Source organism: Cygnus olor, chromosome 1 (genome assembly GCF_009769625.2).
Source record: "Cygnus olor isolate bCygOlo1 chromosome 1, bCygOlo1.pri.v2, whole genome shotgun sequence".
Lineage (NCBI taxonomy): Eukaryota > Metazoa > Chordata > Aves > Anseriformes > Anatidae > Cygnus > Cygnus olor.
This window is the reverse complement of record NC_049169.1, coordinates 153,839,691-153,867,355: the sequence shown is the minus strand read 5'-3', so window position 1 is coordinate 153,867,355 and position 27,665 is coordinate 153,839,691. Positions and strand designations below refer to the sequence as shown.

General features: G+C 40.5%; 1 protein-coding gene across 11 annotated transcripts in view; it reads left to right on the top strand.

Annotated features, from left to right (window-relative positions):
- MBNL2 (muscleblind like splicing regulator 2) overlaps positions 1 to 26,578 on the top strand; it is a 111,206-nt gene extending 84,628 nt beyond the window's left edge. For 2 of the 11 annotated variants that reach the window (XM_040538475.1, XM_040538468.1), the window contains exons 6-10: positions 2,729 to 2,782; positions 3,437 to 3,590; positions 6,824 to 6,859; positions 8,278 to 8,372; positions 9,098 to 9,614. In XM_040538475.1, the coding sequence (XP_040394409.1) occupies positions 2,729 to 2,782; positions 3,437 to 3,590; positions 6,824 to 6,859; positions 8,278 to 8,372; positions 9,098 to 9,394 (636 nt within the window). In that variant the 3' untranslated portion in view covers positions 9,395 to 9,614. Of the gene's footprint in view, positions 1 to 2,728; positions 2,783 to 3,436; positions 3,591 to 6,823; positions 6,860 to 8,277; positions 8,373 to 9,097; positions 9,615 to 23,625 lie in introns of those variants that run through there. The other 9 variants (XM_040538541.1, XM_040538527.1, XM_040538502.1 and 6 more) reach the window with 8 other exon arrangements.
- Positions 26,579 to 27,665: the final 1,087 nt, after the last annotated feature.

The following is a 27,665-nucleotide window of genomic DNA, read 5'->3' as shown; positions in this document are numbered from 1 at the left end:
TCAGTTTTCAGAACTTCCCCCAGTCATAATGACCTTTCAAAGATAATTAAGAGTGACCTCTCAGTGACATTGGCCAGGTCCTTTAGCACCCATAGGTACATCTTATCAGGTCCTGTGGACATCCAGTTTGTTTAAATGTTCCCTAACCTGATCCTCTTCCAACAAGGGTAAATCCTCCTCACTCCAGACTTTCCCACTGTTCTCAAGGACCCATGATTCCCATAGGCCAGTCTTACCAGTAAAGACTGAGGTGAAGCAGACGTTCATACCTCAGCCTTTTCTGTGTCTTGTGCCGCCAGGTCACCTGCCCCATTCAGCAGCAGTCTACATTTTCCTCAGTCTTCCTTTTGCTGCTGATGCACCTGTAGAAGCCCTTCTTATCACCTTTCATGTCTCTTGCCAGATTCAACTCCAGGTGAGAATTGACAATCCTAAACCATCCCTGCATGCTGAGGCAGTGCCCCTATGGGTCATCTCTTCACTTCTTGTGTGCTTCTCTTCTTTACGTTTAAGTTTAGTTAGGAGCTCCTTGCTCATCCGTGCAGTTGTGTGTATCTTGCTCATATTCCAGGATGCATTATAGCATCCAGATGTGACATACAACAGAAAAATATTATGCCTCAGACTGTTTGATAATTTTTATTATTATCTTTATTTGCTTTCCATAGCATTTTCCTATCCAGTCTGTAGCTGTTTATTTTTGGTTGTTAGTTATGTAGGAGCTTAAATGTTGAGGAGTTTAGCTGATGGAACAGAAAGAATCAAAAGAAGCTTTTACCATCAGGACAAGATGAAACATAAAGGTGGGAGAGAGGAGTGGGTAGGCAGTCTAAAAGCTTGAAAAGAGGGGGAGACTAAATGGAAACAAGGTTGAAGGTCTAGAAACAGATCAATTTTAAGCTTTTGGGTTGAACTTGGTATGGAAGATGAGAGGAAAGCCAGCAAAAAGCCTCAAGGTAGGGAGATAAGGGCAAAAGGGCATGGAGAAGAGGTGGAGAAAGGCAGTCAGAAATACAGAGATAATAAGTAAACAAGTGAGATCGGATAATACCTGGTTTGGGATAATAAAGGTAATTAACTGAAATGCTCTACTCTTATTGATGTTGGTTTGAATTTGTGGGCTTCATCATCACATAAAGCTAAATTCACTTCACCTCCATGTAGACTTCCATCGGTAGTGGATGCAGAGTGGGTCTGAGGCTGTGTTAGTTTAGCGGAGCGATGTCCCCCGTGGTGGGTACCACACGTCAGCGGCACAGCACAGCACCATGCTTAGATGCAAGAAGGCTATCCACATCCTCACTTGGCATCAGGTGTTTCTTGTTATATCCAGGTCTTGACCCAGACAGATGAGCAGATCCTGTAGATTAGGTATATAAAATCCAGAAATGTGCTGCAGGAGACTTGAGGAGGGAGCCAAGGGAAGCTTTGTGCAACGTAGCTGCAACAGAGCTGTGAATGAGGAAAGCAAGGGCTATCCTGCAAAATACTCTCTTGGCACTAGCTAATACCATGACCATAAGCTATTTGTAGGTGTTTTGTGCCTTGTCCTCTTTTTTATACTTTCGTTCCACATTTCCACATACTGATATCAAGATGGACATAATTGGCGTATCCTAAAAAAAAGCTAAATATCAGCATATGCTTGTAAAAAAATGAAAAAATCTGATTTATAAGTAAATTGTCCTTTCTTTCTGAAGGTTTGTAAACATTATTTGCACTACAAAACTCAAAAGTAATATTTATATGAAAAAAATTTAAAGAATGTCATCGTATCAGCCATAGGTTTAATCTTACAATGAAATATACATAAATTTATATGTCTATGTACTATGCCTACATATTTTATTTAAATTTTTTAATAATGTTGAGCTAGTATCGTAAGTCATACTTTAATGTTCACTTTTAAGCCGGGAGCAGTGTTTTCACTCCCTGCTCCCCAAGCTGGTACTGAAGGTTGTAGTGAAATTTAGAAAATATGTTTTAAATTCTGAAAGGCTGTTTTTTTCCTCTCAATGTAATGTGGTAAGTCACAAGGAAAAAAAAAATCTACAAAAATGACCCATTTGTAGGGAAAAAAATAAGGAATTAATGATAAGTTAGTGTGAGACATATTATGTATTCTGTATTGGAAGAGGAGAACCTCTCGTTTTGAATCCCAAACTTACTGAATTATGTGGTTTCATTACCTAAGACCCTCACCTTGCAAGCTCAAGCATCGGTAGCGTTTGTAATGCATTACAACTTTCCCTAGTCCTTTTGATTTGAAAATTCAGTGTTCAAAATTGATTTTGTTTGCAAATTTGACTCAACTAACTTATCAGAAATTCTTGTAGGAGTATCCTTAAAACTCTCTGCATCTCTGTGAAGTGTTTATAAATGCTTAATAGTGTCTGCAAGCTGCTGTTTTACTCAACTTTCCTGAATTTCAAACATCTATATTTTACTCTCTTATATGCTTTTAACTAAGGTATAGTAGATGCGTTTTTGCTTCAGTACTAATTCGAAAGTGTAATATTCATTTCTTTAGAAGACATTTTTGTTGTTGTGCATGCCTAGTGTTTTTTGTATGTTGTATATTGCATTCAGAATATTTTTTTCCTTCTCACCTATCCACAATGCAATGCCGTTCCCATGACGCACCTCTGCTTGCTGTTTACCTGTATGTTAATTCGCTTGACTCCCATTGGCCCACTGCCATCATGTGCTCGCTGCCTGTTATTAAAAGACTCAGTCGACTGCCAAAGCAATGAAGCGACCTCTCGAAGCAACTGTAGACCTGGTACTTTGACCTTTCACCTTTTGCTTTGCATTTTGCTTTTTTTTTTTTTTTTTTTTTTTTTTCGGAGAAGCAACTAATGAAATTTGTACCGCTTTCTTTTGAACATCAACCGGAAATGATTTCACATACTCTTAATTTACCGGAAACTCGGTACCGTATTATCCATCTCATTCTCATACGTAATAAACGCAGACGATTTAGTTTGGTTCCTAACATGGTTTCATTTTTAAATACCTCCTCATAAAAAGTCGAATTGAGATAAAACTGCTTTTGTAATTGAAAACGCTTAACATAATCCATAATCTATATAATAATAGGAAACAATACTTAAATTAAAAGAACATACTTGGCAATGAAACACAAGTGGTTTTTTCTCCCTATAATATTTGAAAGCCTATTTAAAGGAAATGCCATTTTCGTTGCTTTAAAGGCCTTTCTTTTCAGTAGTTGTGCTGCTACAGTTTTAGGTTAATAGTACCATGCTTTTGCTATCAATAACAAAATTTCACTCATTTTACATTGCTGTGCTTTGAGTTAATATGCATGGCAAGGCATCTTTAGCCGCTTTAAAAATAATAAGTTTTTGTACTTTTGTATATGTTGCAGACAATGCCTTAGAAATTACGCCATTTTAACTAACTTTCTTATTTACAGGCCTTTCCTCCTGGTGTTCTTCACCCTTTACCAAAGAGACAAGCACTTGAAAAAAGCAATGGTGCCAGTGCCGTTTTCAATCCCAGTGTCTTGCACTACCAACAGGCTCTTGCCAATGCTCAGTTGCAGCAACATGCAGCGTTTATCCCGACAGGTATGTTGCACCTGCACTGACCCCAGGTTGTGTAGGGTAGCCTCTACGTCAGCCAGTTGCGCTTAAGGAAAGGTTTTATTACGCTCCCCGCCCTGCTTGAGATGAGGCCTGCATAGTTATTTCCACGCTGGTTTAATTCCTTCTGCAAAGTGTGAGGGTTCAAGCTGAAATCCCGGCACGCCGTTAGGCTGCTTTCCATTTTCATAGCCTCCTTCATCATCGCCCACAGTTCGCCCTTTTTTCTTACATCGATTTGGCTGTATTTTGACTTCACCTGCTAGAGCTTTCCCAGGGAATGAGAGGGCAAAACACTGCTGGGAAAATGCTGGGAAAAGCGTAGTGCTTCGGAGATGCCACGTGTGTCCCTTCATGGCCCCTCCGTTGCTGCTCTGCAGCAGGGTGAGAACGAGTACACCAGCATGGGCCTTCTGCTCATACCTGCACAGGAGCATCCTCAAAACAAATTGCTCCCCGCCTCGGCACTAAAGGGGCTTGGAGGCATCAGGTTTGTTTTCATGGCCTTCCTTTTGACACGCTACCAGTACTTTTCCTAGCATTTGCAGCTAATAGCTGAGGTTGTAGTTCTTCGTCCGGGCAAGCCAAAGGTGAGAGGACGCGCTTTGCATGTCATGAGCGGAAGTCTGTGAGATCCGACCATCCAGAGGCTTGAGCTGCACCACGGTGCTGGTGCTGGGGCTCCTCCTCAACACCATGAAAGAAGGAGTGCACTTGGTATTTGCATAAACAGTGACACCAGGATCTCTTAAATTATGTCAGTCGCCCCTACTCCGAACTTTCTGCAGCTGAACATCCTCTCTAAGGAACGATGTGATGTGGTCTGCGGTTGACAAATATCATGTTCTGGTATCAGAACGTGATCATGGAGAACGGTCAGAATCCTTTAAAACAACGTGTTTGCAAACGCACTTAACATTTCAGCAATGTTATTTTAGTTTATAGAAATAATGCTGGTTATAACAGGGAATGAAACACAACACGCGAGGATTGCCCAATCTATCAGCATCCCCGTATGTCTCTGAGGATGAAAACAAACACAGATGGCATTGACTTCATGAGATTTTGCTATAAGGCCTGAGTAACAACCTTGGAGCCTGCCCCTGTGTTGATAATAGCAAGTTATAGAATGCTGTATTTTTAGCACACTCATGCACCAGAATATCTGTGGCAGAAAACATACAGACATTTATGGGAGTATTTGAAAAAAATTGTAAGACTGCCTATTTGGACATGAATGGAAGACTGCCCTGTGCTTAACGATGTAGAAATTTATTGTATATCATAACCCTAACAATTTGTACTGATATGCATTACTCCTTCTCGTAAGCACTCCCTTTCAGAGCTTATCACTATTGTAAGGAACTGCCATAGAATTTAAATTAACTATGCAAAATAAAGTAGTTTAAACTTTTTTTCAGTGAAATAGCATTTGGATATTTTCCATATTTTTTGAGTGCTCGTGCTTCCTTAAGTAGCTCATTCTTTGTGCCATTTATTGTCCATCCCTCTTTCTGGCTACTGGCTGTAATTACAGTAGTACCTTATAAATTTCTGATGGTAGAAAGGGTCTATCTTGGAACCAAACCTTAAGGGCCGGATTGTTGGCAAGCCCAAAACAAGCGCTCAAAAAGATAGAGCGGGAGGGATAACAAAGCAGACGGAGCCCAGGCCCGGGGTGGAAAGCCTTTCTCAAGGTGTTGAACCTCCTGCTCTTTGTGAACACCATCAGGGCATTAGAGAGAGGAGAGAGGTGTGGGAGGAGGCTAGAAAGAGGGAACCCGCTCTATATGAGTGGGTGTAATGTGCTTTTTGTTAAAGACGCTTTATCCAGTATTCCCGTGTTTCCTGGGAAGTCCAAGAGGAGGTTGGATTTGGTGGGTGCGAGGCCTGTCATGTCACCTGGCCCTAAGGAGCAATGCATGACATTATCTGTTGGGTTTTAAATGATGATGTGATATTTTCTGAACTGGTATAATTTTCAAATGTGTTCCTTGTGTGTGTGTTCGTGTGTGTTAAAAAAGTTAACTTTTAAGACAAGTTTTGCTGCTGGAATATATATAAAACGTAATTGTTTTATATAACCTCTCTGCTTTCTTAACCACTTGCTCCCCTAATAAAACGTGTGGGGCTTCACTTAGCATGGCTTACCTCCAAATTTTTGCACTTCCCATGTTTTACATCAGTTTGATTGCTTCATCGCCTCTCCTTCTTGTCTGGTGAATGATCTCAAAAACAACAGATCTTCTCTCTCCTCCCATCGCTGTTCGTTAGCGTTTTTATGGCCGCTAGACTAGGAACTGTGTGTGTTCTCTGGGGGTTGTTCTTTGGTAAGGTCATTCATAGTTACGCTGCTGCTGCTGTGATGGGCGGGGAAGAGGCTGCTGTAATAATTAAACAGGAATACAGGAAGCATATTTGATTTTATATCAAATATGTGTGTACGTGGTGGTAGTCTCCTTGCCTCCTCACCTTCACCAGCTTGCTATATGCACTGTACTGAAAACACATTGTTGTTTTTTGTTTGTTTGTTTGATCGATTCTTTATTTTTCTTTTCATTTGGTCTTTTTAGAAAGGCTAAAGGTGGACTCAGCACCAAAGCCTGTGGAACCTTTTGCTGCAAGGGTACATACACACTTACATGTGTTTAGCTTGGGAACTGTCCCAGTAGTGTTTTCGCTGATCAGAAACTCCTCTCTGCTTCATGCCTTGCATTAAGAACATGTATGTTAACATTAAACGTAAATTTGACAAAGTTTCTGCAGAGTGATGTTGGGTACTTCCATTTTAACTTTTTTCTCTGCTGCACAAAAAATTGATGAATCTGTGCAGCATTAAGCTCGCTGAATTATGCAGTGAGTTCTAAAATTGCCAAATAATGTGATATTTAATCGTAGATGTTTCTGTAAACAAAAAACCTGTTGCTGCAGTAGTTCTAAAGGAAAGGGTAAAAGTACTGAATGAAAGAGCTTAGGAAGTATCTTGTGTGCACACAGAAACATGCCAAAAATAATATAGTATACCCAAGTAGGAATTTAATATGAACATAATCACATTTTTAGTGTTAAAGCAAAACTATGAATGACCTTAAACTTTCATTTAACTAACTTACTTATCTGTGGTTATGCTTGAATCTCACTTTGAATGTTAACTCTAAACAGCTAACCTGTTTCTTCCCTTTATCCACTTTTTTCACCTATCATTGCATGACACGCAGGGTCAGTTTTGTGCATGACACCCGCTACCAGTATTGGTAGGTTCCAAATTTCTTTATTGATCTCTTTTATAATGTATATGATGTATATTCACTTGTTTCAAAAATCCTAGGTGAGATTTAGACAATGACTAGAATTAAAGGTTCACTTGTCCTTCTGGTTGACTTTGTGCAGTATTTAGATTTGTAGAAGAAGCTGCAGTTTAGATGTGATACCACCTGCTATAACAACTACACTGCAAAAGCATAATATCATGAATTCCAGTCTGCTTTTCAGTTTTCAAAGTTTTATTTCTCTTTATATTTTATATTGTCTAGTACTATAAAATCATAAAATACTGGAAAAGCCAGCAAGTTTCATCAGTGTTTTAAAGTTTCATAGTGGTGTGCCTATTTCTCCTTTTTGCTGTGTGTTAGAAAGTTTTATCAGCGTTTCCCAGAAATGCGTGCTTTGATCCACAAAGGGTCTGTTGAAACCCATGATCTGAATCTTACTCTTCCTTGAAATACATTTGGAATGAACATTTGGGGCATGCAAAATTGAAGTCCAGCGCAACAGACTTTAAGATGGAAGAGTAATCTTCCTTCTATTCTGTAGCCCCATCCCAGTGATTTTTTTTGTGGGACTACTCAGATAAGCAGTTAAAACATTAAACCTTTAAAACATGAAGTTAGTATTCTCTCATGAAGGTGCTGATTAAAATTCATTCTTAAAATGAGCAAAAGCAGCAACTTTCACAAAATTGACCTTGCTTTTTTAGATCAAAATAGTATTTAAATCAGGAAAATTATTATTATCCTTCTTCTGATTTTTGCCTCAAAGCAGATGGCAATTTAACTCTGATAAAGTCTAGCAGTTATGCAGTGCTAGTAGAAAAAAATGCATAAATTGGATTATAAAGGAAGACAGTGAGTATCTGGCTTACTTAAAAATGAAGATGCATGAAAATAATTTGGTTTTAATTCTGTTTAAAAATTAAGATAAACAGTTACCGTTTTCCTTCCCAGTTCCAAACACTCTCGTTTTTTAGTAGACTTTTATTTTGGAGTGCTTTATGGCAACATAAATGGGAAACATTTATGGGAGAAAAAAAATCATCCCTGTAACAATTCTCAGGTACCAGGCTATTTTGGCAAAGGCCTTACTTATTACATAAGTTATCCCATTCTTTGAGATAACATCTACATTTTCAATGTTCCTTGCTCTTTTTTTTTTTCTGGGAATCGCCGATTGTGTTGACAACCTTCCTTTAATTGTACTTGTAATAAGCTATTTTCCCTTTTTTTTATTTCTCCGCCACGCTTTCTCGCTTTGCACTGTGATTGCATGCCATCTGCTGGTTTAACCCATGACGATGGCTTGCTGCTCTTGATATTCACCATGCCAAAAATACCACTTCTCTTACCATAATGCTGCACCCTCCTGTTCATTGCTTCCATGGTTCCCCTCCTGAAAGTACCCATGATGCACAACGCTACGGCCGCCACTGTCTCTGCAGCAACAACTCCTGCAACAAGTGTTCCCTTCGCCGCAACAGCCACAGCAAATCAGGTTTGCTCCTTTTAAAGCTTTCTTTCACAAGATCCCGAACTCTAAATGAGTGCTGAGATTTTTATTTACTTTTATTTTTTTAACAAAAAAAATTCTCCCGGAGAATTTTTTTTTTCTCTGTGTTTACCCCATCAAATTTTTACTTTTATTTTTAAGTCGTTTATAGCAAGTGTTTGTGGGACAGGTTGCACTTATTTAGAGTTAACATTTGTTGCAAATAATGATGTAGCTGTGTTTTGTGTTGCGATGTTTGTACCTAATTATTGTGTAATTAACCCAGCTGAAGTTAGAATCACAGTAGTACTGGACTGCTTAAAATAGTCTGTTATTAACTCTTTAAGTTCAAATGAAGACCATCACAGATTCCAAATACTCAGGTGTGTTAATGTAACCTTCACCATGCAGTGTGTGGAAGTCACTAATTTGTAAGCACGAAAGCTGTCTGAAATAACAAGCGGAACAAGGCAGCTAGAAAAAAAAATGAGAGGAAAGAAAACTGAATGTTTTCTGTAAATGCTAGTGATCAAAACAGTCCTCGAGGTATTCATGACTGTGTCTGCTTTATGTTCGAAAGAATATCTTTGACCTGGAAATAGTATTTTCCTAAGGAAGGACATTATTTCAGCAATTCCCCAGGATTATTGGCGGAGACAGACTAGGCAAGATGATACTTTCTCCTTTTCTTCTGCGGTTTGTTATGTTAATGGTAGTTTTCATACCGCTAGGGTCTCCCCCTCCTCCAGCAGGACCTGGTCCATAGGGAGGTGTATCTATCGCAGCTCCCCATGAGCAGCGTTGATTCTTCCCTTCACTCCACAGAGGCTCAGCCCTGGCTTTTTCCTTGCTTTGTGACCACACTCGGGCACTTCCACGAAAGAGCTGGGATGCCCCGTTTTCCCTCAGGTCTGGAGAGGTCAAGCTGCAAAGAGAGCAAGAAGCCAAGAGAAAGAAAAGGGCTGTGTCCCAAGCATGTCTCCCCTTGTGTTGCTCCCAGCCAGACCAACATGCTGCTGCAGACCTAGCAGAAACGCACGCCCGTTGAGTGATTCCCTCCACCTGCCAAAGAATTACGAGGAAATTCATGAAAATGTTTTGCTTAATAATGTTATACTAGCAGGTTTATTTTTTCTTTTTTTGAAGTCCCAAAACGGGTTAAATATCTTGCAGAAAAACAGATTTTGCTGTAAGAATTTATAATAATCTAGGAAAAATATACTACCTCTGAAATACACCCTACTTTCTGAAAGAAACACAAACTGGTCCATTTTCTCTTCTCTTCATTTTTTTGAAAGGCTTGTTTACCAAGACTGTGATGTTTGTGCTTCTAGCGTTTTCATCAAGAGAGGGTTGTCATTTTGTGCGCTCCTTTCTGAGAGCTGGCGTGTTTTAATGAAGAAAGCACACGATGAGGACGAGGAGGAAGGTGTATCGGGCACATGATGCATTTAACCATCCTTCCCTCCTGCTTTTCAGGGTGTGGTGATGTAGCAGGCGGTGTGGTAACGTAGCAGGCCGACCCTCTGGCTGGGTAGGCCAAAGAGCCTGTGGGTGTGTGGGATCACAGGTTCTTGGTAGGGAGCACAGAACAGTGTCTGCTTGGTGGTACCCAGGGCAGTGATATGATCCCAGAGTGGCACTTGGGAATGGAAAATGAGAAAATTGGGCTGTTTTGGGGGAGGGAGTCACCATGCACTGCTGTGGAGGAGGTGCCCAAGGAAGGTGGTGGGAAGGCAGCCACGGACTCCTGCGCCCTCTGAGCATCGGAGGTGCTGGCTGTGGCCGAAGTCAAAGATATAGGCACCTACAGAAAGAGCAGTAAGCAGTCGGAGGCCTTTTTACAGGGGTTACTTTCACACGAATAACTTGTGCTGCTCTGGAGACTGAGGTGTGCCTCGATGCATTTTCTCACCTAGCAGGACAGCAGGCAGAGCCCCTCCTTTCCCAATGCAGATTCTGTTTGAGTTGGTGGATTAGAGCGTTTTAAATATAACAGTAGTTGTAAAATTGTCTGTCTGTATTTATTTAGTTGCATGTATGTCTCTCTCTCTCTGTATACATATAATTCCATGCTGAAATTAAAGGATGGTTTAACACAGGGATGGGTTTCCACTTGTTTGACTTCAGCCATTGGGAAGCTCGGCATCCAGTTCATCTGCTTTTCTAAAGTCCTTGTTGGAGCAAGATAAGTTGCCTTGGAGGGTCCTGCCTCTTTCTGTTGGCTGTGGAAGGAGGTTAGATGAGCAACTGAAGCACCACCACAGTTAGAGGGGATGAGTCCCACCCCAGCAGGTTTTCTTATTGGCTTCTGCAGTGTGCCATCACTGTCTTCTTCTCACTCCTGTATTTGTTTTAGTCCCTGTAAACCTTTAAAAGCTACTTTTAAAAAATGTGAAAGCAGGGAAAGGAGGAGCAGTTACTTCTTTATAAGAGGCAAGGCTCCAACTTTGCTGTTTGTTTACACCTTCCTAAGAGTTGAAGAATACGCTACACTGGGAGAGGCCATGTAGTAACTGTGTTCCTAACCCTTGGTGTTCCTCTAGCCCAAGAAACACAGAAGCAGCAGGTAGTTTACTTGAGTTCATCTGTTAAGACTTAGCTCATGGTCATCATGTCCTTTGTTTGTGTCCTCTTGTGCGGGTTTAAATTATCTTGTGTATTTCAGAAGTGGACATCTTTATTCCCATCTAGATAAAATTTCCTTTTCTGGTCTGTGCCACTCTGCAGCCTCTTTACTTCTCTGTGGGATACAGTTTCCTCCTTCCAGTATATCTACTGCACTTTTTTAATCAACCTGCAGCCTTCACACCATTCCTTTTCTGCTCCCATGGCTTCTCCTCACAACACCAGGCACGAAAGGAGAGTCACAGCAGTGCTTAATCATTTCGCTTAATACCTTTTGGCTTAATATTCGAGCCTGGGGAAAGATTGCTGTACTTCCTTGTGTTGAGTCTGATTATCCAGGTGTCCTAGAAGCACCATTGGGAGGAAACATCAACATCCCAAACGCCATGGAGTTGCTCAGGTGACAGCTGAAAAAACTAACAACTCTGTAGGGTCCAGAAAATTATATAGTACATGCTGTCAGTTTGTACTTTGAAAGAAGACGATCTGTGTCTCATGTCTTTATATATAGATTGTTCCTCTCTGAAAATAACATTAGTAACAGGGTGCAAAATGGGCCTGCGTTGGCCTGTTCACAGTCATTCACTCTCAGCCAGCAGCTCTCTGTGTTTTGTGATCAGTATGAGTGTGGATGAGGCACAAGAGAAGACTGTGTAGAATTAAAAGCTATATCATAATGCATACATGCAGGGAGACCCAGTTAAGAATAAACAGAAAAATTGGGAGTCTCTCGTGTTTCCTGATTACAGAAATTATGTTTTAAACCCAAAATAATTTTCTTTTAGTGTACTTCAGAGGAGAGGAGAATCTCTGGCTCAGTCCTGATAAAAAAAGACTCGTTTCATACAAGATCTGTTGGTGTCACCACTCACTGCATGTGGGAATATCGTGAAGGGAACACCCCATTTACTGTAGCTGCCGGGACTGATGAAAGGGGAGTGAGCGGGGACTTCTGCCCCACTTGGGTTTTCCAGAGAAAGGCAGGTGGGCTTTGAGAGCTATGTGGGGAGTCTGGGAGTATGAGCAGCTAGAGAGGAGAGCCCTCTGTAACTCACTCCTTCCCCTTTTCCTCTTCCCCTGTACACAACTGCTCCAGCCATTCCCACCAGAATGGTGCTGGAAGCTGCAGCTGCTTCACCTTACTTCAGGCTTAATGAACTTAGGTGTTTTGGGATGTTGACAGCATTGTCTTGCAGGATGGAACCAAAAAAGTTCCAAAAACTATGGAGTAACTGAATAACATCAGGGAACGTAAATGGACGGTTTGGTACTAGCTCCCTCTAGTGCATGCATGTAGGCAGAGAAATGTAAACACCTTATTTAAAACACTAATACAGTAATCCTGTGTAAATACACACTTCAGATATTTTTAACAAAACTTCTAATTATTACTCATGTAGATGGTGGGACCAGACAGTGGACCAGATAGTACCTGAGCAAGCAGATCAACTGTTCCCCACTCAGCTTCACTCACAGGTGGCCATGAGACTCCAAAGAGGACAATCTGTCCTGATATTACCTGAGAGAAGTGCTATACTAAATTCTGGTACTGAATCCCAATTTTGAATAATGCCAGCATACTTACAGCTGGTTTTGTTGTTGTTGTTTGGTTGTTTTGTTTTCTTTCAGTTTGGTTTGTTGTTTTCTGTTTGTTTTGCTTTAGTTTCCAAGTAGAAAGCCTTACTACTGCTTCATTTACATTACAAACACACATTTCTGAGTCCTACAAGGATTAAAGGTTAGGATCGAGTCTGAAATAAGGACATCTAAGAGTTGATATCTGAGTATACGTGTCTACATGCAAGCTGGAAGTTTAAGCGCCTGTAGTAGGCAGCAAAGATTATCAGCCCAGTCTGGAGAACAGCCTGGCTCACCCTCCTGAAGGTGCACAGGCCTTGATTCGCTTGCCTAAACATGTGCCTACTGACATTTAAGATTGTCCTAAGATAACCTTGAATGTCCAGGTTATCCAAGACGGGCTTGGCAGATACCATACAGGACCTACAGGCAAATCTGCCCGCTTCTGAATATGCAGCTGGACCACAGGGAGGAGACCTTAGCCCAAAGTAGTCAAAGCCTGGTGAGCAAATGAACTGAGCCTGTAGCAGACGATCACAGGAAGTGATCTCCAGGCTCCACTGACTGACTGACAAGATTGTAGCACACCATTGACTGCGATGGGAGTTTAGACACCAGCATTTGTGTTTTAATCTGTGTCCTCAAACTCTGTGAATGCTTATTTAGTTGTTGGTTACTACAGGCGATCACCAGTTTCCAAATTGCTTTAAATAAGATAGTTTTGCTCACATCACTTTGGTACAGAACAGAACAAGCCTTTATTTTCTACAGCAATGAAAATGGGCCAAAGACTGACCATATAAGAAGAGAGTTACAGAGAATACTGGTTAGAGATACTACTTAGTCACAGTTCTGCTGGTTACGTGAGCTTTAGCCAAGGAAGAGAAATTAAAAGGTAGATCTAGTAGAAAAACTAAATACTTATAAGCCATGTCTGAAAAGAATTACAAGATCAACAGGCTGTCTCATGCTAAGGCTTGTGATTATCTAGCACAGCTGTTTTAAATTATGCATCAGTGTTCACACTAAATTAGGTGGCAATTATGCAAATATTAATTATGAAATCGTTCGGTAGCCTTCAGTTTTGTGAAAATCTGTAAAAATACAAAGAAGCGAAAATAAAAATGGTTTTGTTACATTCAAGTACCACAAACAAGAGAACAATTAAAATGTTTGCCCAGATTCAAAAAGTCATTAACACTGTGCTAATGTGCCAAATATTTTGTGGGGATTTGAGGAGCCCTGAGCGGCAGCTCTCTTGGGCAGGAGGGGAGCAGGGAAGTACGGCATGAAAACACCTCTCTTGGCCAGGATCGGTGTGGGGCTGCCCGAAAAGGCAGATTGCCATTAGACCAAAATATCCTGTGGCACCTACTCAGCCCCATGCAAGCAAATTTCTTCCTCTTCATAGAGCAAAGCACAGAGTGGCAATTGCTCGCTCTTGCAAATAGAGCCCTGTGTCCCCAAAAAGGGTGTTTTCTCCAGGCTGCGCATTTCACCCCAGGAAGCCGCCTGCTGGGGCAAATGGCTGTCGTCAGAGCTGCTGAGGAGTGAAAAGGCTTTTTCTGTCTTTTTCTGTCTCCTGTTCCCTTCGCTCCTTGTGGAGACCTGCTGAATGTGTAAACAAGGAGAAGAGCAACAATATGGTGGGAAAAGTGAGTTGGAAATCTGGAAACGTCCTTTTTTTGATTGTTAAAAGCAAACTTTAAGAAGGAAGGTGGGAAGGGGAAACAAATTTTATTTACATCTTTAGTGCCAGGATATAACATTGCAAATGAGAGTCACTATGAAGTAGTGGTATCTAAAAATTTTTTGGCTTTTTTTTGGCTGAAAGTTTTGGTCTAAAAATTCCAGAAAGTCCCAAGTTAAATGTTCCCATAAAAAATTCTGCTCTAACAGCATAAAGGGTCATTTGGGCATGAAAAAGTCCAAAAAAAACACACAGAGGCAGAAGAGCAGGTTCTTTTCTCAGCCACATTATCAGAGGGGATGCTTGCAGAGAGTGAGCCCTGGGCAGAACAGCGCTGGGCTTCTGGTGAGCCTACGTGGAGGTACCAGCAAGCTTTAGCATCTGGGATGCAGGATGGACATCTCACCTGGCCCTCAGGCTGCATGTGAAAGGGCACTGAGTGCCCACGCCGGGCTGGCAAAATGAGCCTCCAGAAAGTGTGAAGATGGTTCCAAAATGCTGCTCCAAGCACTCCAGCTTTGAAATTTAAGTGGGCAACACCGAGCGTGCTGCACTCTATCTGCTGAAATCACGCTCTTGAAGGCTGACCAATTAACTCGGCTGGGTTGGCTGTGTCTGGAGTGGCACAGGAACAAGTCCTGATCCCAAACACATTTGGGGGGAATGGTTAAATTTTTCCATTTCTGTCCTTTCTGATGTGTAGCAGCAACAGGTGCATTTACTGTTTTGCAGGGAGATTTTTTTTTTTCCTAAACTATCATTGAACATGAAGATATTGAAGAGTAATTTCTCCAGGGAAGGTATCGGAATAGCAATATTGTGTCACAGTATGAAAGGCAAATTGAAACTGCTGCTGCCTATTTCATGCTAGACACCCAAAAATCACAAGCCTCAATTTGATCGTTATAACGTCTGAAGACACCGAGTTACATGTAAGTAGCTGTAACTTTCAGAATGAACACTTTTCAGACTCAAGAAGTGAGAGTTTTCAATCTTAAAACCCGCAACAAATCTCAAGCAGCGTCAAGAAAAGACCCTTTGAATTGCCTTGAAACAACTGACATTAAAAAATATGTGGCAAAATATGTTTTCTTAAACTGTAAGTCAGCAAAGAAGCAAACACAAAAATTTACCTTGGAAAATTTAAAGGAACTCTTTTTTAAATCTCATGCAAAATTTAACCAGGTCTTCATTTTACTTTTAATATTTTTTTTGTCTCCTCAGTTTGGATAGACTGCTGCTCTGTGTAGATAATGAAGACTTCTGTCAGTCTTACTCGCAGAGTTTTATATCACATGCTCATACACAAGAAACAAGTGGGAAGATATGAAAAATCGATTTGTTTTTTTCAGTAATTCCCTCCCACCCCTGTAGAGACTGAAGCCTGGCTTCCCCTGGTAGCCTGCTAGATGGCAGTATCACATAACGTGAGCATTAAGCAAAGGCGAACACATTTCTTTTATATAACAAAAATCTAGACATAGTTCTCTTTCCTGTTATAGACTGTTTTAACTTTTATAGTATTGAAATTAATACATGGAGTTATATTTGATATAACTTTCCTTTGTGCTCTTTCTTTTAATAATTCAACAAATGATACTTTGACAAGTTGAGTAAAAGTCTTTTGGGGCATCTATTATTTAAACATAGGAAATTTTTTTTCTGAGGTCAAGTGATTTTGTAGGCATTTGGGGAAAAAATGAGTTAGTCTCATTGTTCTTAGCATGTATGCACAGCTCTTGTGAGTCTGTTTTTTTCCATCATAAAATTTTAACAAGACAGTGCAGTGCAGAGCTCCAGATGTACTACTTGCTTGGGATTCTGCTCTTTGAAATAATTGTGTCTGTACATCTACAGCTGCTGCAGCTATTTGCCCTTGAAATTAACTAATATCATATTTTTATCCTAGTGTGTGATTTATTGGATGAGTATTTTGCACACCAGAAATGCCACTTTTTGGCTTTGAGTGTGCAGGAGGCTGCCCACATAACTGCAGTGGAAACATTGCTTGACTTTATTTATTTATTTACTTACTTAGTTACTTATTTATTTATCGTACCTGCCATGTCTTTTGGCTTCAGGCAGAGGTTGGTTAACTTTGACAGCCTTCACTTTTGGCACAATATTACGTGCAGTGCCACACAAGAATATGTAGGTATGTTTGTGTAGAATCATAGAATGGTTTGTGTTGGAAGGAACCTCTAAAGATCATCTAGTTCCAACCTCCCTGCCGTGGACAGGGAAGTAAGTATGAGAGTATTCAGATAAGAAAAAAAATTAAGGAAGTTCTAAGTAGGCAAAAGTCAGGAAGATTAAGTTCTCCTCAGAGATAACTATAGTGAGTTTTATAAAACCAACAAAAAGTTCAGTAACTGAAATAAATATATCCTATTATAAGTGTCATGTCTCATCGGTAACCTTGATGAAGAAAATGTGAATTTGATGCCCTTCTGTGTTCAGGAGAAGTTCTGGATGTAGCAGTGGAGCATCTCTTGCTTTGAAGGGAATCTGAATTGAACGCCAGCTTTTACTGCTGAGGAGCCTGGAGAAGGGCTAGCCCAGCTCTGCCTGCTGTGGCAGTGTTCGCCTTGTAGTGGTAGGCTCATCTTGGGTGACATGGGCGTGCATGGCATGTAGGAGGAAAATATAAAGCAGGTTCTGTAAAAAAAAAAAAAGTAAAAAAAAAAAAAGAATTGCTGGATGAGGACGACTAAGAAAACACAGGTTTGAAGAAGGGTGCCCATATTCCTACAAGAGGAACGTGCACATCCCATAGTGCACATTTTTCACAGCTTCGTTTGGTCTTTCACTCCTTTGTGCTCTAAGTTCCTCTGTGCAAGCCCATTATGACAGTTTCTAAAGATCAAGAAGATAAGGACAATGACCTAAAAATAGGAAGTGAAAAACACAAATGATTGCAGTAGCTCAGGTCTGCTGAAAGGTAGCATTGAGTGGCCATTCAAAACAGTCACTCTATGGGGGCTCCTAAAGTATTACAGCAGTAATTTTCTCATTTTCTAGGTAGTCTGTCTGTTGCCTGCATGATTAGTTAAAATAGATTTTGGTAGAATGTGTTAAGAGTATGTTAGGATCAATTTCAAGTACTGCATTATTAATTACTTTAAAGAAGAATAAATAAAACCAGATTGCTTTCATTTTAAAAGCAACTAGTCCTATTTCACTGAAGTGAGTAAATACCTATTTTGTTGTACTTAAATATTATAAAGTATTATTTGAGTAAATACCTATCAAAGCTCATAAGCATGCTAAGAAGTTGGCAGCACCAGTGGGTTTGTACTCTCTTTTTGGACTGAGTATTAAATGAGAGGAATGATGCTGCTGAACCCTTGAGCCCTTTGGGGATCCCATAATTGCCTTGATCTTTTCTTTAGATCATCATGAAAAGCTAAGTTCAGACAAAGTCTTTGTCAGCTTTGTAACACCCCGATGACCAACAGCTTGTCCCTGTTGGAGTGAAAATATGCTAGGAGTAGTGTTCACCTCGGCATGGACATCTGACCCTCTGCTGTTTCCAAAGGCCTATTAGCAACTATAAGAGAGTTCATATTTTTTGCCCAAAATTCATAAATCAGGAATAAAAAAGTGAAAACCTGTAATCTTGTTTTAATGAGAAATTGATCTTTACTATTTATAAGAGACGACTCCTGTTTTTCCTTACAAAAGGAACTAAATATACTAAGTATGCAGATTTGAGAAGATCATAACATGTTTTCCTTACTCCTTCTGCAGCCATAAGAACAAAGCTTATGCTTGTCGCCGTATCTGACCCTTTGAATTCACGCTGAAAAAGCATTGCCGTATTATCTTACCCAAAGGAACTGGACAGAACTGGCTTGTAGGGGTGTGTGGTCTGTGTGTTTCATTCTGGCTGTGACAACGCGCAGTTTTCTCTGCGCTGGATGGTAAATTTCCCATTGGAGAGAATGTGTAGACTTGAAAATGGACAGGTCAGCAAGGCAAGCCTGAGGTTAGACGGATGCATCAACATGTAGATAGATGTATTTGGTCAAGACAAGGAACGGATGCTCTCGTGACAGTGACAAGAGCTATGACATCCAGACAGTAAGTCAGGAAGAGACTTCCCACGGGGGATTACAGCCCATGGGGAGCACTGGTGGAAGTCCTGGAGGGGGGTGTTGAATGGCTCCATTTGGTGCTCCCTGGAGGTGCTGCTGCTGCAGCCATGGAGAAATAAGAGGTAAAAAAAAAAAATCCATCTACAAGGTTACATAAAAATTATACATGGCCAAGCATAACTGATACGATGGGGATTACTCTCAGTAAATGTCTGAATCTTTTCAGCCATTCAGGCTGGAACTCATCCATTTCCACTTTTGATTGAGAAAAAGAGAGACATTCATTTGGAAGACAAAGAACAAGGCACATACCACAAAAGAGCATTCTAAGAGAAAATGAAAAATAAAGAGATGGCGGCACTTCCCAAAGGCACGGAGAAATATAAATAGTCTTGGGTTTCATGTCAAAGGGAAGAAATACTAGGTGTTAGTTTTATTTTTAGAAAGTGAGAGAAGTTATAAGACAGCCTGATATGAGCAGGCTGTCTGAAAATATCTGTCGTTTTTAATGTATACCCTACTTATATCTGACCATTCTGCTACTAGTGTGAAAAACATGAAAATACAAAATGTCACTGTGGTAGGAGTCATCTGCCCTGACGCAGGTGTCTACGAGTTAAATACCTCGGTGTGAACTGCTTGCCACAGACTCTTAACGTTGGGTGGAGGACAAGAAGCATCACGAGTTTATAATTTGTCTCATGCTAAGATAAGTTGCCTGAGGTAGGCTAGCAAGATGTAAAACAGGGTGACCAGCTGAGGCTTGCCATGTCTGAAATCATTGAGATGAGTCTTGTCTACAAAGAACTCCTAATACGACATTGCTCTAAAAATGAAAGGCTGAGTAGTCTAAAAATGTTACTACGTTACGAGTTCATTTTTAGAGGGATAAACACTTTGCAATGTGGAGGTCAAGTATGATCTTAAATCCCACCTTAGAATGTATTAACGCTTACAGAGCAAAGTGTAATTTGGAGAAATTGCTTCAAAACTCCTTAAAGAGCAAAATCTCGGAGACTGATGCAAAGTCTTGTTTTCCAGCTGATCCACTGTGACAGGTCTCTAAATTGAACAAGATTCTTGTACTCTGAAATCATGCAGAAAGGTAAATTTTCTGTGTTCATCATTTTATGATAAATCCGGAACTGGAAACAATTTAACACAGAGAAATTCCATGAGTTGTGTGCATGAAATCAGTAGTGCCCAGTCGTGGTTCTAGGGAATTCAGGTAATTATGTGAGCCATGCCAAGTGGAACAGTGCACAGAGTAACCTAGGGGTCAGAAAAGAGTTCACAAAGGTGGAATTGCCACCTTAATTTAAAACAAATTCTCAGTTTTACCCTGTAAATCTTGAAACGGTAACCAGTCACAGCCTTCTTTGCGGGGTTCTGAGGGAACTGCCAGCTGACGTGTAGCTGTGGGCCAGCAGTTTGGTGAGAAGCTGAGACGACTGGCAGTAACTTATCTCCTGGTTGCCATTCCCATGGACCACACGGCAGGAGCGTATCACCCTTGGGAGTAACCAGGGTTGCCCTGGCTGAATTTATGGATGTTGTGTACTGCACAGTGGGCTCAATGACCGCTGTGGCCATTCAGAGCTCCCGAAGGTCTATAAACATTAAAAATAATAATAACAATAATAGAAAAGAGAGAAAGAAAGTCTTGATATTTGGGAGGTGAAAAAGACACTTTTTACAGCTGGAAATTTTGGAAAAGCAAACCCTTCCTGGCAGTTAGAAAGCAGAAATTTAGGTTCACTCTCTGTATATGCTCATTTCAGTGAGGTCTAGTAACTAACACTGGTGCTGTGTTAGTGATTTTAGTCTACAGAGAGGCAATCTTTCTGGCTCTTCAAGCAGGTACCAAGTGAGAAGGCAGTGGAGAGAGTACTCTATGTCTGCAATTGCCTCAGAAAAAAATGTCCTTTTCTGTTATTAAATCTTCTGTGCATTACTATTCCAGATCGTAAGTGCCGGGCCATTCTGCTTTTGCAAGAAATAGTGTTCCTATTAGCTCTGTTGCTGCAGTCGCAGAAAGTCTGTTTTCTGGCACGTCTGTACCCAGTCCTGCAGACATTGATATGTCTTATCCATGAGAAAGTGCTTTCCCATGCTTGGCTTGTAGACGTTTGTACATGGAGTGTGGCGTGCACACACACAAACGCACTCATTGTGTAGTCTTATTTTTCAGGTTTTTTGTTGTTGCTTGCATTTACTATGGTCAGATGGACTATATCAAGTTGCTGTGAAGTTTAATGAATATAATAGTATCACAGCAAATGTAATGAGTCATGTGGATGTGCACATGAGACGTAATCCTTCAAACAGGGAGCATGAAGGTTGTTGGACCTCTTTGCAAGTAATGAGTAGAGAGTCTGTAATAAGTGTTTGCAGGGATGTCCTTTGGTTGGTGTGGTCTGTACAACTTCTTCTTTTTCAGCGTGCAATTAGCGTGGAGCAATTAGCAGTGATGCAGACTTAGATAGCTTACATGTTCCATCACAGTTTATTACTTCGTTTGTAGATTAAACGGGAGAGGTTCACAGTGTATTTTCCATGTAAAGTAGCTTAGCATTTTATGTTTCTCTGTCAGACACAGTGGAAGAAAAAGAAGGAAGAATAAAAAAAACAGTTGCAGAAGCTGCTACACGTGTATGTAGCTGTGGTGGAGTTGTGATATCTTTAGAGAAATAGGGTGTGAAGATATAATTAAAGACTATGGGATGCATTTTACACTTTGTGGCTAAGGTTAAAAAAGAAATGTAGCTCCTCTGTTCTGAGTCCCTGTGCTGGAGAAGCTTCTTCTGAAGGAGAGACTTGAGGTTTTTTCCTAGGAGGACTCCTACATGCACTAGAAATAGCCAAGGTGCAACATGCCCTAGTTACATCCCCTGCGTGCGTGGCGGGGCGGCGAGGAAGATGTGGTAGGAACGGGCTGCAGAGGAGCACGGTGGGGAGGGCTCCAGCTGCTGTCTGCTCCTCCTGCACCCACCACCACATAAGCAGGACACAAAAGGAAAGTGTTCATCTTGTCTTCGCTGTTTCCTGAGTGCTGAGAGATGGGGAGAAATGGCAGGAGTAGGGAGGCGATGGTGGAAGTCCTCACCTGGTCTCTGCTATTTCCCTGAGTGGTGCAGGGAAGGGGTCCCTGCTCTTTCACAATGCCGAGAGCCCCCCGTGAGTTGCACCCAGGTCAATCACAGTGCCAGGGGACAGCCCGGCCCTTCTCCCAGGTTACAGCCCTCTGCCTCATCTGTCCCATATTTTGGAGGAGCTGGGAGCATCAGGCTTGTTTGACCTTTCAGGACATCTCTCTACAAACCGCAATGATCTCTCTCTATCTTTTCTCTGAGTATTTCTGAAACAAGGAGAAAAAAGTTATAGAAAAATACAAGTCCTATCCTCTCAAAAATTGTCAGGAGAGGTAGGCAGCTGCAGTATCTGAAATCCTATTTTTTTTTAAACTGAGTAGCGTTCAGGTTATGTTCCATTAAAACTGATGTTAGGATCCCTTAAACACATTTGTGTGATTATGGCTAACCCAGTATAGATAAAGCTGCTTTATTAATTACATTGACGTGTTGGGCTGTAACATGCTAAAAATACCAGTGCTGATAATGTTGGTCACTTCTTGTTTCCAGCACGGCTCTGTTCTTTGTACTCACTGCCAAATCACAGTGCTGTAGATGGACCAGGATTATCACAGGCAGGGCTTTATTATTTCAGCAAAGGTATTTCTTTGTTATTTCAAAAGGAAACAGAAGATAGACGATAAGCCAACAAACCCACAATGAGTGGAAGTCATTAAAAATATATGTCCTTGTCGTATGAATGGCGTATTTAGACGTTCAGCCCCTTGGAGCTGGCAGGTGTTTGTACAGTATCATTACAATGGGGCTTTGAGTGTCACCAGATTATCAGCGGCAATCAAAGATTACTTCTAGGCATGCCAGCAAGTCATATAGGGTCAGGGAGCTGAGTACAGAGAGCACGTAGTGATGGACGGGGCTACGGCTTTAGGTGCTGTACCTAAAGCGAAGCCCTCCTCGCTGGTGCAGGGGTTGTGAGGTGCATTCGATGTGGTTGCGGGGGCGCCTACAGCAAGTGCCTTCCACGCAGTGCTGAGCGTGTTTCTTTTCTGTATGTCAGAGGTAGTATGTTGCTGAAGTTATTTTCAAAACATCTTTTTTTTTTTTTTTTCTTTTCCTTTTAAAATAAATATTGCATTGAGCAGCGGTCTGTCTGCATAATACACAAGTAGGTCAAAGTGCTGTCATGCCTGCCTTGCATACTACCTACAAATACAGCTCAAAAATGTGTCAAGTGCCAAATTAAACAGGAAGAGCAAGCAATGCACTCCAATTCCTTGACTTGTGCTTAGGTCTGGAGTACAGATTAGCAATGGCACGGTAAAACATCACACCCCTTGTCTCTGACATCCCTTCCACTGATAGCCATTTATATGGCAGATGATGGAAATCCAGGTCATTTCCCAAAACTGCCAGCTGGTTGAGCCAGTTGCCCTCACGTTTTGGAAGAGTGCTGGGCACATCCTGCATTTAACCATCGCAGCATTGGAAGCAAGAGAGCTTGCAGCTGCAAAATGGTTGCCTCACCCTTAGTTTCAGACACGGTGGAGGGAAACCAGCAAGGTTAGTGACCAGCCGGGTGCACAGAGGTGCCATTACAACCATCCCCCTGGACCTCCTGCTGTAAGGAAGCATGAAGAAGCTCTCGGCTCACTGACCTGAAGATAATTTGTTAGGAAATTAGCAGTCGCTAAAAACGCATTAAAAAGGCACTTTAGCTTGTTGAAAACATCCAGCCCAGTACACACATAAATATATATGTATATATATTTTTTTTTTGGCTTGATAGCGGTGAGTGGCCCTGCCTCCACCTCTGCCCCTTGCTGTTCCCAACTGGGGATGGGGGCTGCCGAAGGGCAGCAGGCCCCGATGCCCTCCCCAGCCTCCTCACGAGGCACCGAGCTGGGGAGGCAGGGGCACCTCACAGGGCTGTCCTCCAGCTGGAATGGCCCCCTTCTGATATTTTGATACCTAAAGCGTCCCCTTCATGTGTCCTCACACAGTGGAGGACGTGACGAACAGGTTTGTGAAACGCACAGGCCTCCCGCCCAGCGTTAAGGATACGGGAGGCCGTCTCGTATGAGGTGAATTTAGTCAGACCGGTGCCACCCGTTCCGGTGACCCGCCCTTTGAAGTGCCACCTGGAAGCACCATCACACTTTCCTTTCTCTCCACAGATAATCCTGAAGTAATCAGCAGGAATGGGACGGAGTGTCAAGAAGCCTCCCTGCGGATGGCCAAGCACGGCTACTGTACATACTATCCTGTCTCCTCCTCTCTAGAATTGCCACAAACTGCATGCTAAGTAAAGAATTTGTTCTTACGGACAAATCACAAACTCTAAAAAGCTAGTGCTGCTATGTCATATATGAATATTAAATATGGTATGCTTACTATACTCCGACCTAAAATAGTTAACTACCTGATACCAGCTGTGATGTTTCAAGACATAAAGGGTAACATTTAGTTTTGAAGATTTTTAAAAACATAGTTTAATTCTTGCAAATATTGTCTTTTCTCCATAACTATACCTAATGGAAATGGTCCAATTAAGTTAGTCTTGGGAGATTCAGTGTTCATGAATCTTTCAAGCTCAGCAATAATTAATTTGTATTGGCTAAAAACTTATGCCAGTTGCAGGTTTGATTTTAACCCAAATTACGATTGGGGTTTTTCTTCTTGGTTAAAAAATCTTGGTTTTGCTCCCGCAGCAAGTTAACTCCAAGACAAAGGAAGTGAAACAAAGCCCGGTATCCTGCACATCACCCTGCCAGTCTAAAATTTTTAGCCAGAAATCCAAAGTAAAGCACAAATTCTTTAGATGCACATAGTTGGTGTTTGACTTGTATGGAGAAGTTGCATTTGAGTCATAGCAGAATAGCAGAAAAAAAAAAGTTTAAAATTTTGCACAGTATGAACTTCATACCCCTTTCAATCCCCAAAAGAACAAAGTCTTGAAAATATTATTTTACAAGTATATTTATAATGTTTTTAAAAGAAACTTTGCAGAAGTGCCTAAATTTTGTCACATCAGACTTGATGAAAGTGAGCCTGATGCCAACAGTCAATCTTACCAGAAGCGAATAATTTCTCAAACTCATAGTCACATTACCAAAAAGATCCAAGCTCTTAAGAAGTAACTTCTATAAATGTAAAAATCAAACGAAAAGACCAAACTAACAAAAGAAAAGGAGAAGAAGAAGGATGTAGGTGAAGAGATTTGTATGATACTCTAATTTAATTAAAATTCAGTTTAGTCACTGAGATTTCATAAGTGACTTTAATCTAGGTTATTAACTGAACACTAAGAATGTAGAATGAGATTCAGTTTAATAAATCATTACTGTATTTGCATTTTTTTTAATTGGATTATAAGATTGTAACCAGATTAGAATGGAGAAAAAATAGTTCTTTTAATTGTTTTTCTTTAAAAACATATTTTATGTCACAAAAGTATGAAGATATCTTTAATACAATTATATACATATTATATATACATACATACATATATATGGATGAAGCAGATTTTAATGTTGTTTACTTTTTTAAATACTTTGTTGATTTACAAGGTAATTATATATGTATAATTAAAATTTCATTTGTTTGATTTGAGATTTGTTTCAAGCACTATTGTACCAAATATTTCATATTTCACATTTTATATGTTGCACATGTATCACAGAAATTACATAGTTTTTAAATTATTGTTTAAAAAACAAGACAGCTGTTATAAGTGGATATTATGTATAATTGTTTGCAGCATAAGTTTTCTATGTGGACATTATTAGTGATTGCAGTATTTTAACTTAACCTCTTCAGATTGATTGTAAACTATTTTAAACTTTGGCAGCACTGCCTGTTCTGAACGACTGAAGGCACTAACCATATAATTATTTGTCTTGGAAATTATTTTCCAGGCTAAATCTTGTTTGTCCAATGTCTAATTACTATCTATTTATATATAAAGCTGGAGATTTGATCATCCAACAGAAAAAAAATAATCACAATTCGATTGTAAAATTAACATAGTGCTTGTAACGTTGCATTAGTTTTAATTTGTGGAAAAATAATGTATCTTAACTTGTTACTTTAGCAGTTAAGGTATCACCATGATATACTATTAAAACACTAATATTTGTAGACTTTCTCAGTCATTATAACTAGGTAGTTGACACTGCAACTTGCCTATATCTGTCAAAGTTGTTTTTATTTTTTTATAATAGTTAATTTAGGCATTTGGGTAGCTTATTGTACAATACTAAATGGTAAATTATCCATGTTGTTTAAATATTTTATGTAGATAACTCTTCAAGACATTGTTTTGTGTGAACTTTTTATGTTTCAAAATAACTGTTATTCTATGTTTTTTACAATTAATCCAATACTACTATTTTTTGCCCATGGATGACGAAGCTTCAGATACATCAGGTCTTTCATCCAGATAAACTGACAGACAAAAAGAGAAAATGTATTTTTAATAAGAGATCCACTTTCCGACTTTATGACTTTGTAATATTCCTAAAAACTGTACAAGTACAAACCTATGCTAACAGTAAGGAGGCAATTACAGAGATGTGCAAATACATGTACAACAGATTCTGCATTTTATTTATTTATAAAGTAATTTTATAGACTATTTCAAAATTTGGGAAGATCTAAAACTATTTTTCTGTATAAATATTATTTGCCAAAACTTTGTTTATATTTTAAAAAAGTCTAATGAAAATGGTTAAATTTTAAATGCTTTGTTTAATTAAAAAAAAAAAAAAAACACACAAAAAACACACAAATAAACCCCCCTAAAAGAACCATGAGATGGGCCAACACAGAGACAGTGAATACTGTAGCTGAGGCGTAGTTTCAAGTTACTTGAGATGCCTCAGTGTTTATTTTCTTCAAATGATACAGCACCTCACCAAAATACCTTTTTGTTTGCCTCTCTCATACAGTATAATTGACAACGCTTACAATGAATACTTCGGTAACCGTTGGAGAAACCCCTCCATTTGCTCTTTTCCAGCATATAACTACTAGTGGTCTGTTAAATAGCCATTCTATTTCTGTTGTGACGTTAAATCCATTCACCCAATGTACAACCACTGAAATAAAAAGAAGCATTTTAAAGTGAAAGACGAGTCAGGCCTTTCCTTTCTTGTGACGTGACTCTGACAAGATGGGGCAACAAAAAGGGCCAAAAGAAACAGAGGTAGTCTTTTAAAAACTTGTAATTTTTTATTATGATTATTTTTATCTTTTTACTTAATTGCATGTTCAAGAAACTACTCACTAAGTGTGGTCCCTTGGTTCACGACACGCAGATGTTTGATGAGGGAGCCCATGCTCTTCTCCTGCTGCAGGCCGCGTACCCACTGACCGCAGTACCAGCATCCGTGCCCACTGCATGCACCCCGCTCAGAGCAGAGGTTTGGGCATGGATTTAGCCCCAGTCATTTTGTGCCCTTTCTGCCTGCACCTGCCTGCTGGGGTGGCTCACAGATGGGTAACCACCAGGGGGGACTGTCAGCGCATTATGCCCCCTCCTCTTGTCGTGCCCACATCTCGGAGGGTTTCATACTGACAGGTCATCCCCATTAGGTACTCGTTCCTCCTGGGAGAGCAGCACTGCAGAGGAGTTACGTGCCCAGGAGATCACACAGCAAGCTTAGAGACAGAGGAAGGATAAAAACCTCTGGTTTGCAGCTCCATGGTTTCTTGACACGATCTCCTCTGATCCATTTCTCAAATGCTTAAAAGAAATAGCAATTCCCGCTCCCTTAGAAGCATGTTGAATCAAGAAGGATTTGTGTCATAAGGTTGTATACATTGCATCAGCACGGGGCTGGCTTGAAAGGAGGAGTCCAAGGTCGCAAGTGATGTGGAAAACCACCAGGTCAACCAGTCAATTTGGATGTATCACAAACGTACTGAGCCAGAAGCCTGCTGAGAGCATGCATGTGGGATGGAGAACAGACACTGCGATGCTTGGCAGAGCTAGAGGACCGAGTGTTAGAGGGCATTGTGGAGCAGAAGCAGCAAGCAATTCAAATTCACCTCCTAAAGGCTGAAGAGTGGAAACCCTGTCTGTTTACACTGTCTTGCGCTAAACCTCAACCTGCAGTGACTTTCTGGACAGCTGTCAGCAGCCAGGGAGGGTCAGGACGTGCTGATTTTCTTGCCTAAAAATTGCTCTGTTTCTTGTCAACTTGGGCGCTTGCAA